We start from the raw sequence: 15,104 nt of genomic DNA, 5'->3' as shown, positions 1-15,104 counted from the left end.
ACGTGAAGTATGCAATAATTATCTTTAAAAAAAATACGGTAAGTGATTTTGATACATGCAGATCACAAGCTGAGCATTTTGTTTGTTAGTACGTAGTAAATGAATAAGGATGCTGGGCTACTGGTGCCCCCTACTGGTCTATCCCAGTGAAGACAGTGAAAGGGAGATTAAGCTACACTGAACTATCAATATCTCAATATCTGGAACACAGAAGCAACCATTACAAGTGCTAATCCATATTTGTACTGTCTGGACTGGGAAAACAGTGTACATAAGAGTAAACAAAGTGCTGCTGATGTCTAGAAAAAACAACAATTTAAGATTGTGTTTGCAATGTCCACATAATACTACTAATAATGTAAATACAATAATAAATAACTATTATTTCGAAAATAGCGTATTCTTCTGCAGTCGTTTAACTTATTCCATAGGCCTACACCAATAAAAAAACAAAAAACAAATACAATGTTTTACATTTAGTCCTTGCTTTAGTTCTTTAAGCATATCACAACCTTTAAAGTTGAAACCCATTCATTTTTCTTGAAACGGTTTCTGAATATTTATAGGAAACATATTTCTATATGTAGGCCTGTTGTACATAAATCGTGACGTTTTAAATTCAACCAAGCCTTTGATTTTTAAAGTTGTATTCAAAAAGAGCTGATTTGTATGTTGCCGACTTCAATTTCTCTGCAACTGCAAGAAACTTGACGCTGAAACAGGTTCCGACCCGACTACCATGGCTTGCTGAATTCAGAAGAAATACTAAAAAATTACCGGAAGGGGGCAGCAATGCGCTGACTATTAGTGATTACTCTACCGGAAATAATGTAGTAGAAGAAGGAAATAGTAAACCACTATGGAGCCGCCCCGTCTAATGGCGAGTTTAGCTAACAGCAGCAACACTACAAGCGACTCACTCAGGATGTGTTATAACGCCAAAACGCGTCAATAATGTAGCTGTACAGCTCCGCCATTCTGACTTTGGTGTCGTTCTCGCAGCGCCGATAATGCCGAAAATGAAGCTACGGATGAAAACGGGCGAGGAAGGTGGCGACGAAACGACGGAGGAAGATGCATTGGATCCGAGGGAACGCCAACATATTCCCAGTGTGGTCTCTCCCACCTCCATGTCCAACAGGCTGGAGCGTTCGCCCAAAACCCGTTTATATCCAGCCCAGCTGGACAAGGAGACTGTTTTCGAATGGTTCGGCCTTCATCTAAACCCTGCCAAGCGAATCGAGTTCATGTGCGGGCTGATGCACATGTGCCAACCCCTGGAGCTTCGCTTTTTAGGATCTTACTTGGAGGATCTCGCCAGGAAAGATTATCACGTTTTACGGGACTTTGAGTTTCGTGCAAATAATCCACATGAGTTGGGGATTTTAACGGATTTAATCGACCCTGTAGTGAGGTCCAAACTCCTAGTGTGTCTCTCCCTCCTCGGATCTGACAGCAGGGAATGCGCTGGGATACTCTTTCGCATACTGAGCCATGTAGATCCGTCCCCGTTCTACAAAAAATACGACTACTCCCTTCCTCCATTCAGGGACCCTCAGCACCACTCTTTCCATCCCGATGAGAATACTTGCAAACAAACATGCGGGGTCTCAAGCACGGAGACGTCCGCGGGACCATTGGACCAGTTAGCGCTGCTTTTTAGTATGGCCTCTTTACACCCAGCTTTTCATTTTCACCAGCGGGAGACTCTTCGAACGCATCTTGACAAAATCGAGCTGGCGATAGAGGAGGAAAGACGACAGCTTCATCGAAACGCACAAACAACGGTAAGCGACGAGCTTGCTAATATGCTAAGCTATCTCTTGTTTACTTTATATTTCACCGCTTTTAGTTAAAGTTTCATTTTCATGTCGTTAGTTTTTGTCTAGTTTAAATGTACGCACCCACTTGGGAAGCAATACCAAAGATAAATTATATATACATTTATTTATTTTTTACTACATTTGTATCTCGTCTCTCGAGTGACAGCTGGTGCTTTAGCTCCAACGTGGCTAAAGGCTAACTTGCAGCTAGCGGGCTCAAGTTTAGCAAATAACGCCGTCACAACAGTTTTACAACACAGCAGGGATGGCATCGAGTTACACGTGTGCAAGTCAAAGTCAGTCGGCTAAATGAATGGCCTTACATTTGTGTAACGCTTTTCTACCATTAAGGTGGTTTTTACAGGTTCTTATAATGCAACATCTGGAGCAACTGGGGGTTACGTATCTTGCTCAAGGACACTTGGTCACAGGTGCTCAGGATCGGACCCACGGTACGCGCAGCGGTTCGGGAGAGAACCACCATGCCACCTCAAGACTTAAATTTAAAGTCTCAAGCAAGTCAAGTTAACCTTATTGCAGTCTTAACTGCAGTAGTTTGTCTTCATAAAGAGAGATGACCATTAAGATCAAGTTTTATAACAACTTGAGTCTCCCTGAGGTTGTGATTCATTTTTCCCTCCAGCTGTTTCACTACTGGAAAAGTGAAACCATTGCATATGAAAGTTTTGTTTTGCTGCCAGTTGCATTTCTGATGGTGTTATCCATGGCATGCAGCCATTGACTGGCATTGTGCAAGTGTTTTCGTGAACCTTGTACTTATTATGACACCACTGGAGCTACTGAGTCAAATCCGTTTTATTTGCGAAGTATAATGTTGCTGTCGTTGACTTGAGGCAATCTACACTAGCTTTAATTTAGATTCGTCATAGTATAGTCACGCTGGAATTTGAGCTGCATAATCTTTTTAAATCTGGATAAAAACAAAAATCCGCCTATACAAAAATATGCTTTTAAGCACCTAAAATGTAATAATAATAATTTCCAGAAAGTCCAGAAAAACTCCAAAAATTCGTGTTGTCAACGCAGGTTGTTATAATATACATTTAGCAAGAAATTGATCATTTAACATTACTACAAATGACACCAATCAGCACTGGTTAATGTATAACAACTCTCAATCCATCTTTCAAAACGGCGCATTGCGCTGTTGGATTTTTGTAACATATGTGCTTTATTAACAGTGGTGGTGTACCTATTGAAGTGGCTCATGAGCTTACAACAATTTCGTTTCGTTTGACTCAATTAGGGTCATCATCAATGCGAGCGAAGGGGGCCATGTGCGCAAAATATGCTGCGCTCCTAATGAAATACATGTGCCATTTTTAGAGCGCTGTGCTGTGTCAGGACAAATGTGGTTTACCACCAACAAAGGGAGCGGAGCTATTAAGCTTTGAAACCAGGGCTGAGACTGGACTTAAAACGTTTGGCATCCCAGCCCATATAAGAAAACATTCTACATAATGCATAAGATGAATACATAATGGGGTGAATATTGTTTTTTTGTTTTTTTTATCCTAGGAGTTGCCAGGCCAGAAGGTTGAATATCTGCCATCTTCGTCTTTGGGTTTGGGGGAATGCGCGGACTCCCATCCTCCGTGTCAAAGCCGACGTTCCAGACGTGGGGCGATACAAAGAAAAGGTGAATGTAAACATAACTAGATAACTCCATTTTGTTGTCTTGTAACAGCCGCTGAATCGAATGTAAACAATTTGATCTCTAAAGTAGCGTATTGTTGTTTTTTTCTAGCGGTGCATATAGAAGCGATCGTGCTCAAGTGTATCTCTCTGACAAGAATAGACAAGGAATACAACTTCGAGGTGAGGAATCTTGGCATACACTCTTTCACAGAAAAATATATTTAGTGTTATAAAGATGAGGAAAAAAAGTGGTTCGTATAATGGCTGGATGGATAAAACTGATCAATTTAGTCAAATAACTGCCTTTAAATACTCATCCCTCTTTCAAGTTTTTTTTATTTGAAATTGTACTGTACATGCGTGTCCCACTCGGGACTCTGCCCACGTGCTCTAAAATTCCAACACTTTTTGGTTATCTACAGTAAGACACCTTCCGAAGCACGCATTCGCCGCAGTCTGTTAATATTTAACCGCCGTGGAGCAGTTTTGCTTGTTCTTGGTATATCGTTCTTTTCACAACAGTTGCAATCGGAAACAAAAAGTGCGCTAAAGCCCTCAGTTTTAAGCTAACCAAATAAGGCTACGCGCAGTACAAACTGCTTGACTGAATCTGTGGATTGCGTGTCGCTCTCTCGAAGTGAAAAATGGCCCTGTTGAAAAAAACACATCGATTACAATATATTTTAATAATGAATGCCGAGGTGGTTAATCCTCAGGAATTTCGATGTCTCTCCCTCCCCCTTTTAACTCTTGAGGCCTCTGCTCCGTTTCAGGTGAAGTGGTCAGACTCCTCGTCTAGTCATGTGACCAAAACTCATCTGGAACTGGAAAATTTCCTTTTTAAGGTAAGACCCATTTTAATAGGCTTGTCCTTGTACTTTAGTGCCTCCTTTCCAGTAGCAACGTGACAAGATTTCTCAAAATTGATAAGTCTGTCAAAATGCTGAATCTGGTTGGAATGGCCCCTTTAACCTAAATCATATGGAATTCATTTTTTCTGGGATGTTTTTGTGTAATATTGCATCAAAAATTGCCTTCAAATTATAGTAAGAAGATTGGCTGTCAACTTTCAGTGAAAATGATCTGCAAATAATTAGGACTTTTCTTTGGAAGTCCAGGTGGATTTATGTGAGCATGTTTGAACATATAATGTATTTAATAAACCTCCTCTCTGCAGCTTCCTAAAGAGCAATGCACTGAGTCCTTTGCGAAGAGCCTCCTGAGACTTTTGAGCCAGGGGCACCACTATGAGAGCAGAGAGGGCGAGAAAAGCCTCAGGTACGTTTTGTTGTTCTAAGACCGACACTCTAACATGCAAGCGCGCAACACGAGAGCTCGTCAGTTTCATTTCATTCAAAGTGAAACTCAGAAAAGGAAAGTTAATCTGACTGACCTCATTGTCTTTATACTCTGTTTTTTGGCCTGACCTTATGCACTAATAGGATTTTATAAAGTTTTTTTTATTTTTGTTCTTTAGCTTACATGATATTCGCTCCACAAAAAAAACAATTTTTTTCCCCCTCCTATCTCCAGGGAAAAGTTTCTTGCTGCTCCTCCAATTTTCCGACAGAGCAGGAAGGTGTGCAGCTTCTTCAACCGTGACTCCAGTTACTCGACAAAACCATCAAGTTGCCGTTGTAAGAAGCCAATCATTCAACCAGTAACAATAAATACTTAATCATACATGACTAGATACTGTAGATGTGAATCGCTAGCGCCTTAAAATGACATTAAGAAGCATTAAATAGGATGTTGAAAGGCAGTAAAAAAAACAAATACATACAACATTGTGCAAATGAGTCTCAATAATAGTATTTAGCGATAATAAATATGATAAAAACTATATAATATAATATATATATATATATAAATATGTATTTGTGGGGAAAGCTGGTGGCTATTTAAAATGAACAAAATGACCTGGAGTCAGCGTTTCTTCATGTTCCAATTGCTGTGCATTTGAAAATAATAATTACTGTCAGTAGCGTCCAACATGAAACACTAATGCCACCTCGTGGCAGAAAAATTACCACAACACAAATGACTCAATGTTTCACACTCATAACTGTAACCGTTAACTGTAACTTCATGAATTACTGTAAAATTATTGTGTCATTTGAGCTAAAATAAACCACATTTGTCCACTTTAATGTTAAGTAAGAAAAACTTGAAAAATATATTTTACTGTACATTTAGATTAGATATAACGGACAATTAATTTATGATTAATCGCGAGTTAAAAATGGAAATAATGCGATTAAGTATGATTTAAAACTTGTAATCAATTGACTAATCTAGAAGCAGTATACGTAGTATGACTTAAATCTGTATTTTATTTTGAGTATTTAGATTTATGTCCACATTCTGGCAAATCAGTTACGGTTACTGTGAGAAAGACACATTGTAGCGCAATACAGTGCACATTTTGTGTTGTTTTTCTATCTAGGCAATTGTCAGCTGGGGAAAAACTTGCAAGGTGATTGTTCGGACGCCTCTAGTCAGGATGAAGGTGAGAGCTCACCCCCACACACACACACACACACACACACACAGACACAAAAGAAGAGATTTTAGCATGGAGAGAAAAAATGAGTAACTATATATATTTAAAAAAAAAAGTAGTACAAGGCGTTAGAACTACATTTGCATAATGCAATAATCCAAAGTGAACATTTCTCTTGTAATGTATAAACCTGAACAAAGTGCTGGTTGTTTTCTTTGGAGATGTGTTGGCATCAATTTAAACCGGGGAGAAAAAAAAGATCACTCAAAAATGTGCCTTATGATAAAAGCTGCTATTTCTTATACTTTTGTCGATTTAGAATCATACAGTCAGGGGCACAAGAAAAAGCACGGCGCCAAGAGTGCAAGTCAAAGGTCAGTAGAAGAAAGTGGAAAATAGTCACAATCAAAAGCATCTACCGTATTGATCACTTTCAGAAGACTTGTCTTCAGTCTGTCCAGTGCCAAAGGCCCTCAAGGAGATAGTCGGAGGGGGCCTCACGTCGCTGAGCTCGGCGGTCCGGCAGAAAGGAGGAAGAGAGGCTTCAAACTGAGGAGCGTGCCGGAAGCTGAACAGGTGGACCCATCATTGGCATCCATTTTTTTTTTGTCACAATAAAACGGATCAGAACTTGATCAAATCAAAAAGAAATACGGCTTTGAGTGGACCTGAAGTTTGACCGTGTGTCCCTTCAGGACACAGAGAAGAGAAGCCACGCAGGAGCCAAGACCAAAAGCAAAGTCCAGCCAGCGGACGGGTACGTCTCCGATCATCTGGTCAAATTAACTCGAGGCCAGTTAGTTTGCAGGAAGTAAAATGGAGCAAAATCATTTTTGTGAATGTGGAAGATGATGATTTTATTGTCGTTTTTTTTGTTTCCAGAGACACAGAAAAGGGATCGTCACGTGTGACCAATGGGAATCTGGCACCGACTTATTTGCCTCAGAAGAAAGGTGGATGTTTGTGTTGTCATGCCTGGAAACTTGTGTTTTGTTTTAGCTTTGTAGTTATGCTAGTTGTATTTTCAACCGCCTAAAATATGATGTCGATGAGCTTTTGTTAATCCTGTGGCCAATATGTACAATTTAGGCTCGGTAGCCGTTGCTGGCGGTTCTGGACCGGACACATTTGGTGAAACGTCATCAGAGAGCTACAGTTCTCCATCAAGTCCTCAACACAGAGGAGCAGAGAGTCTGGATAGCGAGGATGATAATAATAAAGGTACAGAAAAAAATAAAAGGCAAATTCAGAAAGTCGGATTTTTAAACAACCGTTTCTATTGCGACCATCATACCGGTAACGGAGCCTATTTTTATGAGTGTAAAAAAAAAAAGAAGAAAAATCTTTATTTTGTTGAAATGTTCATTTGCATTTTTTAAATTATTATTATTATTAAATTAAAATCGTAAACAATAGACATTTGTTTAAGGAATTATTAAATTAAATATTCATTAAGGTATTTGTCCAATGTTTGGCTTTTTGCTTTGTATTAATATTATTAATATCAAATATAAAGCATATAAAGAAAAAAAAAAAATCACCGAGTGAGCTGAAATTGCACCCATTTGTCCAAAATATTGAAGTTCAAAATGGCATGTCTAAAATTTCAAAATTATTATTGTCACATTATTGCTTTTATTGTCCATAGAGGGCATTACAAACAAATAAATAAAAACTACATATGTATGGATAGGTCTGATGCCACTGAACATTTTGAGTGGTCGCAAGTAAAAAAATATTCAGAAATTATTTAGATATCACACTTCCAATAGTGAGCCAATTTTTGGCTTCTTTTACTTATGTCGAGAAAAAAAAATAAAAATACTTTACGAGGATTAAAAAGTCATATGGAAATTTAAACATGCAAACGATGTGTTTTTTTCCTTCAGGGATAATATCGATAATCCGATACTGATTATTAGTCGTCAAGAAGGCCGATAATCGATATTTGGAGAGGGTATTAATTGTCACTGAAATCTCCAGCTCCCTATTGTGTTCTATACTAATAATATATGAAATGTTAAATTTCCACGTAATTTAGAGCCAGGGTCAGCAGCTCCTCCTATAAAGTTAACTGAAATTTTGAATAAATAATTCCCTGACGTTAACACCGTTTTAAATACATCTATTATTGGCAGTCAGATTTTTTTTAAGGATCTCTTGTCAAAATGCTGAATATCGGGTGCTGATAATCGGTCTATCGCTAGAGTTTTATAACTATCATATTGCTGGCGTCATGGTCTGTTTTTATGAAATAATAGTGTGAATGGATGATATTTGACCGGCAATATATTCCTGCTTTCTAACCCCCCGCCACAGACACTGACAGCCACTCTGATGACTCCTTCAAAGCAGCAGGCCCCGGCATGTTCTTCACCCATCAAGCTGACCCCACGCCTGTCCACCCTTTGTCCCCCAACCACCACACACCCCAGACGGACTTTCCCGTCCTCGAGAACAGCATCCAGTTCCCCCCTCTATCCTTCTTGCACACGCTGCCTGACGTGCTCCCTAACGGCACGTGCGACCCTCCGCTTCCCAGCCAAAACATCCTCCCAGATAGGAAGCCGCCGATGATGCCGATGCCCCCCGTGGGTCCGGTTCTGCCAGGCCCCGGAGAACCGGATAAAAGGGACATCATGCCAACTTTTGGTATTCCATCTATGGGCTTCCAGCCTCCTGTCCAGAGGTTCAAAACAGCGTTGGCGCATAACCAAGGCGGTCACGACGGCTCGTCAGAGAGCACGTCTGCCAAGCACCCTGGTTTAACCTTACCGTCTGCTCTGCCACCTCCCTACGGCTTGCCACCCGGAGGCGCGGCCGCAACTAGCGGACTCGTGCCTCCGGCCGTCCCCACGCACACCCCGGGCCCCGCCCCCAGCCCAGCACTTGCTCACAGCGACTGCATCCCGTACAGCAACGCCAGCGACAGCAACAATCCGATCGCACTTCAACAAACTCCGCAGCAACAAGTGGCGCCGCCGGCACCGCCGCCGCCGCCGCCACCCCCGCCGCAACAGCATCTGATGGGCTGCGGGACCTGCGGCTGCCACAACAACTGCGGCAGTCGAGGCGGCGGCGGCGGCAACGGCTGCCAAGCGCCGCTCTTCTTCCCGAACCACCAAATGGCGGCGGTGCGGCAGGTGTTCAGCGTTCCGCCGCCTCTCTTGCAACTGACGAGCCTGCGCATCAACAGCTACCTCACCCAAGGCCAGCCGCCCCACCAGGCCAACGGGGCCGCCGCCCTGCCGCCCTTCTACGCCGGCCACCCTTCAGCCTACGGCCCCCTCCACTCGCACCCTCACAGCCGCGCGGACGTGCCGTCACACATGCTGAGCACGCAGGTGGTGGCGGCCACCAGCTACAACCTGCAGCAGCAGATGACGCCGGGCGCGTCTTTTCAATGCATTTACCAGCAGGTGTACCCGAATCCTTTGGGGATGCTGCAGGCTCCTATGCCGGGGGGCGGCGGAGTCAATAAGAAGAACGGGAGCGTGTCCTGTTCCAACTGCGGCGTGAGCGGACATTACGCTCAGGACTGCAACCAGCCCTCGATTGACTCCTCTCAGCAAGGTAAAGGGGCGGGTGTCAGGATATGGTGACATGGTGGTGTCAAGGGAATGATGAAGTGATGATGAAAACGTAGCTTTGCCGCCGTCTTGTGTCATATACAGGCAATTATAAACTTTTTTTTTTTTTTTGCAGCGACAATGTTCGATAGTGTACCATTTTGTCATGCAGTTCCAAATTTATTATTTAACAAAAACGAATGAAATAAAACTGGAAAAACATTTCCGTTAATCAAATAAAATCAAACTGAAATTACCGGTGCAACTTAAATTTATAAAACAAGCTGAAACTATTTTTTTTTTTTTTTTGCTTTCATGGTTCAAATTAAATTATTTATTTTGGTACTTCTGTAGCTGCAAAAGAAGGAAGGCCAGCTATTTGAGAGTTGTAATTTACAACATAATACTTAGTGACTTATTTCTATATTACGCTTGACAAATACTCCATACATTAATATAATTTTTTTTATTTAAACTAATACTGAAATTATTAAAAACAAACCTAAAACAAAACATTAAAAAAACTAACAAACATGCGCTAAAAAAAAAAAAAAAAAGTTAAAATGAAATAAAAACACACTTATAATGAAACAAGTATTTATAAATCTGTGCGGTTCACAACGTTAGCAAAGCAATGAGGACACGTTGCTTGTTAGCATAAAGCCTTGGCCAACGCTAGCTAGCTTGCTAGCTCTCACTTTATAAATTTTAAATTCTGTCTTCTTTTTTTCATTCTTTTTATTAGAGTCAAATCAATTCTTAGACTTTTACAAGTGTCTTTTTTTTTTTTACTCAAGTATCTGCACTTAAGTACGGCGAGTGAATAAGTACGTCAGCTGTGCCAATATTAGACGCCGAAGGTAGCAAATAACACAAAAAAACTAACAAACTTGCTCTAAAAATGAGTTCAAACTAAAAAAAGAAAAGTCAAAATGAAATAAAAACGCACTTACTGTATAAAGAAACAAGTATTTATAAATCTGTGCGGTTCACAACGTTAGCAAAGCATCGGGGACATGTTGCTTGTTAGCATAAAGCCTTGGCCAACGCTCGCTAGCTAGCTAGCTCTCAATTTATAAATTTTAAATTCTGTCTTTTTTTCCCCTTCTTTTTATTAGAGTCAAATCAATTCTTAGACTTTTACAGGTGTCTTTAAAAAAATAATATTAATAATTTTAACTCAAGTATCTGCACTTAAATACGGCGAGTGAGTACATACGTCAGCTGTGCCAATCTTAGACGCCAAATGTAGCAAATAACACACACAAAAAAACCTAACAAACTTGCTCTAAAAATTTGTTCAAACTAAATAATAAAAAAAAAAAAGTTAAAATGAAATAAAAACGCACTTATAATGAAACAAGTATTTATAAATCTGTGCGGATCACAACGTTAGCAAAGCATCGGGGACACGTTGCTTGTTAGCATAAAGCTTTGGCCAACGCTAGCTAGCTCTCACTTTATAAATTTTAAATTCTTCTTTTTTTCTTCTTTTTATTAGTCACATCAATTCTTAGACTTTTACAAGTGTCTTTTTTTTTTGTTTTACTCAAGTATCTGCACTTAAATACGGCGAGTGAGTACATACGTCAGCTGTGCCAATATTAGACGCCGAAGGTAGCAAATAACAAAAACTCCCCTCTAAAGAAGTTAATACTATGCTATAATTATGAATTAGCAATAGATTCCCCAAAAGTGGGTGGAAAGTAAATGAAGCTTCTCTACTCATTTCACTACCAATGTGCCGCCATGAATTTGTAAATAAGCGATTGCCAAACAGGGAGCATGCGGTGATCGGCCGTATCTGAGCAAAGGGTCGTCGCCATGACAACAAACAGACAGACGCACCCGCTGTCACAATTCCGTTTGACCGCTTGTGTTCTCACTCCAGGTGGCTTCCGGTTAAAGTACGCCGCTTCACACGTCGCAGAGGCGCTCGACGGCGCTGACTGAAAAAGTGGAGCCGTTTTCACGCCGACTTCTTCCTGACGGGCGCTTCGCAAAGAAAGCGGAGGCCTTCTCAGAGAAAGCGTCCCCCCTTTGCTAAGGGCTCAGCGGACAAAGACGACAAACAAAGTATTTGTGCCTAAACCTCTTTCACATGAAATTATTTCAATGTCTCGCGCACATGAGTTCCTCCCCTTTCAGTTGAGTTTGGATATTTTTGCACTGAGGGCGGGAAAACATTTAACTTATTATTACATTAGGGCGCTTTTAGAGACGAGCAACGACAAAAAAAAAAAAAAGTTTTTCTGCTTCTAAAAGCTGATATTTATTTATGCTTTGTCGATATTACCATTCTTAGGAAGGTTTTATTTGTCTGACCGAATCTTTTAAGATAAAAAAATCAAAATGAAACTATTAAGAAAATAATTGTGCTTTGACCTCACTGTAAGTTTTTGAATGTACGCCACATTTAAGGAAGCTGACGTGTGAATCCAATGCTTGTTTTTGCCGCTCAATAAGATTGTGGGCATTTGAAGGTAATTGCTGCTTTGAACCTTTCGTTTTACTGCATTTTAAAATGTTTTTTTCTGTCTTTCTAATGTGCACTACAACATGGGCGGGGACATGCATTTCAAGCCGGGTTTTACTGTAAAAACACAATAAGGAAATGAGTCCGTCTGGTATGTGCAGTGAACCCTCACGTTTTCATGGTGTGGCATTCAAGAATTCACATGCAAGTGTTTTTTGTTGTTATTCACGGAAAAAACTCGCCTACTTATTGTGTGTGCTCAGGCCAAAGCAATACAAGTATTGCTTTGCTGCCACCTTGTGGCCTCTTGGTGCCAAGGAATTGTGATAAAGTGAGTTGAGGAGCTTGCTGGCATCTCGGTGCTAAGGAACTATGTTGAAGTCAGTTGAGGAGTTTCATTTCATTAATGCAATTTACAGAGGTGGGGGTTCAAAGGAATATTCCTTTTATTTAAATGCTAATATTTCACTTAAGACGCATGACGATGGATATGAACTTATTCACTGCCATTGACGGCTATATACGTCAAAAAAATCATTTGAACTATTTCTATTAGTTTAACATTTTTTCCCCACTTTTGTTAACAAGAGTATGAAAACCTAGGGGGAAAATTACTGTATATTTAGAACAGATATCAAAATTGTGATTTAACTAGTGAAGTCATGTGATTCATTATGATTAAAAATTTTAATCGCCTGATGCCCCTAATTTTTAATACAGACACTCCCCAACTTACGAACGAGTTACGTTCCGAGCGATCGTTCGTAAGGTGAATTTGTTCGTAAGTTGCTTCAGTGCTATATTTTGTATTATAATTTATGTTTAAAGAGAATACGTACAGTACTGTACTAATTATGTTAGAGAGAGAGAGCGAGAGACACACACAGTATGTACATGTACGTAATAAGATAAATAAAATGAAGTTTAACTTACTTTTGGAAGATGTACTCGATGCTTAAGGATTTGATGGAGGAGGAAGAGGAGGATTTTATATCATGAGAGGTTCTTCGTCGTCGCTGGAATGGGCTTCAAAAGTTACTTCCTCCTCCGTAACTTCAATGTAGGAAGAAGTTGAGGGTCGCGGAGAAGAAGATGAGGGTTGATGAGTATCTTCCTTGGAGGATTTACTAGAAACTGGCCGAAAGAAGCGATCTAACGACGATTGCACAGTTTTCTTCTTTTTTCATCATAAATGATGCGGTAGCACTGTATGGCATCATTCAATTGATTTGCAACCTTTGTGCAACGTTCAATATTTGGGTATTGCTGCTCGAAGAGTGCGATGGCTTTATCTATGAGCGACAGGCGTTTCTTCTTCTTCTTCCTCCTCCTCGACACGTTGCTGAGCCTCCAATGCTGGGTGAGCTCTCACAGCGCCAAGCGTCGGTATTAGCGGCGGAAAGAAGCACTACAGTACTCGGGAAAAGGTGCGCAATAAAAAATCTAACTTACAGCATCTCTTTCCGAACATTTTTTGACATGCGCGCAGACATGTTCGTATGTACCGTTGTTCGTAACTCGAATGTTCGTAAGTAGGGGAGCGTCTGTAATTGTTTCTAAAGAAAAAAAAAGATTATTACAAATAATAATAATTAAAATGACTTTTTTTAAAGAAGAAGAAAATATCATTAAAAATTAGGGCCGTCAGGCGATTACAATTTTCCGTAATTAATCAAATGACTAACTCACGATTAATCACAAATTTTATATCTGTTCTAAATGTACAATATTTTTTTCCTAGGTTTTCATATTCTTAACAAAAGTGGAAAAAATGGTAGACTAATAGAAATTGTTCAAATGAAATTTCGACGTCTATAGCCGTCAATGGCAGTGAATGAGTTAAGGAAGAGGCTATCTTCTAAAATATTCACGATGGGTCAAAAAGTTGGGTCAGGTCCGACATAATTATTCAACTCATTAAAGTTGATGAATGAATAAAATCATTGATGTTAAATGCAAATTTCCATATTTAAAAAAAAAAAAAATGAATGTGGCAGTAACACAATATGGGTGGATTTTAAAATTTTTATTGTATTTTTTTGCAGCACCCATTTTAATCAACTACAAAATTGAAGGCAGGCAGACTGTAGTCTTTTTTTTAAATTTATTTTTACTCCTGTAGATGGCATGTATTTAAAAATGTATTTAAAACAAGAGCACCATCTACACAAGTAAAAAAAAACAAAAAACAAGTGCTTCATGAAGCTTCACTTTCCCATCACATGTATTTGCTCTCTTTTGGTCATATCTTATTGGTTAGTGTTATTAGGAACTCTTTAAAATCCATCTTAAGGTACTACTAGTATGCTTTGTCTTCTGTCGTGAGACAATTGAATGAACTAGTAGATGAACGAGGGCAAACCACTTTTTCATACTGGTTTGGTAGCAAAATATCCTCGGCTACGTTCTGTCACCACTTATGTCGTGTTCATTAGAATTGCTCGCTGTTGCAATGAAGAACTATGCATGTACATTTCTTTCACGGTTGGTAAGTTGTAAAATCTTGATATGGGCGGGGCGGGGCGGGGGGGGGGGGGGGGGTAACACTGTAGTCAGGACACATTTTCTGTCCCACACTGCTTCCAACAAACGACTTCCTTCCCAATTTGATAGACTGAACCACAAGCACTGCTGATGTCAGACTTGTGATAGGAAAGTATTGTGTAAATATACTGTGCAGGAGAAGGGGTCGAAACTTGAGTGTTGTGTTGAAAAAAAAAATATATAACACAAAAAAAAAAAATAGTACTGTTCATTTGCTAAGGGTTGCTCTTGTTTCCCGCTCCGTTGAAATGTTTACCGTACTCTTTGATACTGGAAGGCCAGATATATTTCTAGTGCAGAATTTGGATTTTATGCAAACTGTTTTCATTTCAATTAAAAGCAATAAATGGAGAAAAATGTTGTCTTGAATATTTAGAATGAATAGGATTTTTGCTGGAATGCTTTTATTTATAACATTGATTTGGATCAACGCTCTATTCAAATGACCTTTGATTTCAGTCCCAACAGAAATAAATCGATAAACCAATAACTGATGTGTCATCTGTCAGGATGATGAAACAAGAAGCGCC

The 15,104-nt window shown here is 39.8% G+C and overlaps 1 protein-coding gene across 4 annotated transcripts; it reads left to right on the top strand.

The window, feature by feature from the left end:
• Positions 1–848: 848 nt before the first annotated feature.
• Positions 849–15,001, top strand: zcchc2 (zinc finger, CCHC domain containing 2). 4 transcript variants are annotated; one of them, XM_077554273.1, is made up of 14 exons: positions 849–1,787; positions 3,363–3,483; positions 3,592–3,662; positions 4,256–4,327; positions 4,660–4,760; positions 5,016–5,119; positions 5,929–5,991; positions 6,305–6,359; positions 6,438–6,561; positions 6,681–6,742; positions 6,868–6,938; positions 7,075–7,206; positions 8,305–9,558; positions 11,446–15,001. In XM_077554273.1, the coding sequence occupies exons 1-14, from the start codon at positions 1,011–1,013 to the stop codon at positions 11,505–11,507; spliced, it is 3,069 nt and encodes a 1,022-aa protein (XP_077410399.1). In that variant the 5' UTR covers positions 849–1,010; the 3' UTR covers positions 11,508–15,001. The 4 variants fall into 4 exon arrangements, with proteins under 4 accessions (XP_077410399.1, XP_077410398.1, XP_077410397.1 ...); XM_077554272.1 differs by having other exon boundaries at positions 6,426–6,561; XM_077554271.1 differs by having other exon boundaries at positions 6,423–6,561.
• Positions 15,002–15,104: the final 103 nt, after the last annotated feature.

This window comes from Vanacampus margaritifer, chromosome 20, assembly GCF_051991255.1.
Source record: "Vanacampus margaritifer isolate UIUO_Vmar chromosome 20, RoL_Vmar_1.0, whole genome shotgun sequence".
Lineage (NCBI taxonomy): Eukaryota > Metazoa > Chordata > Actinopteri > Syngnathiformes > Syngnathidae > Vanacampus > Vanacampus margaritifer.
Note: the sequence above shows the minus strand (reverse complement) of the source record. Positions and strands in the feature narration are given on the sequence as shown.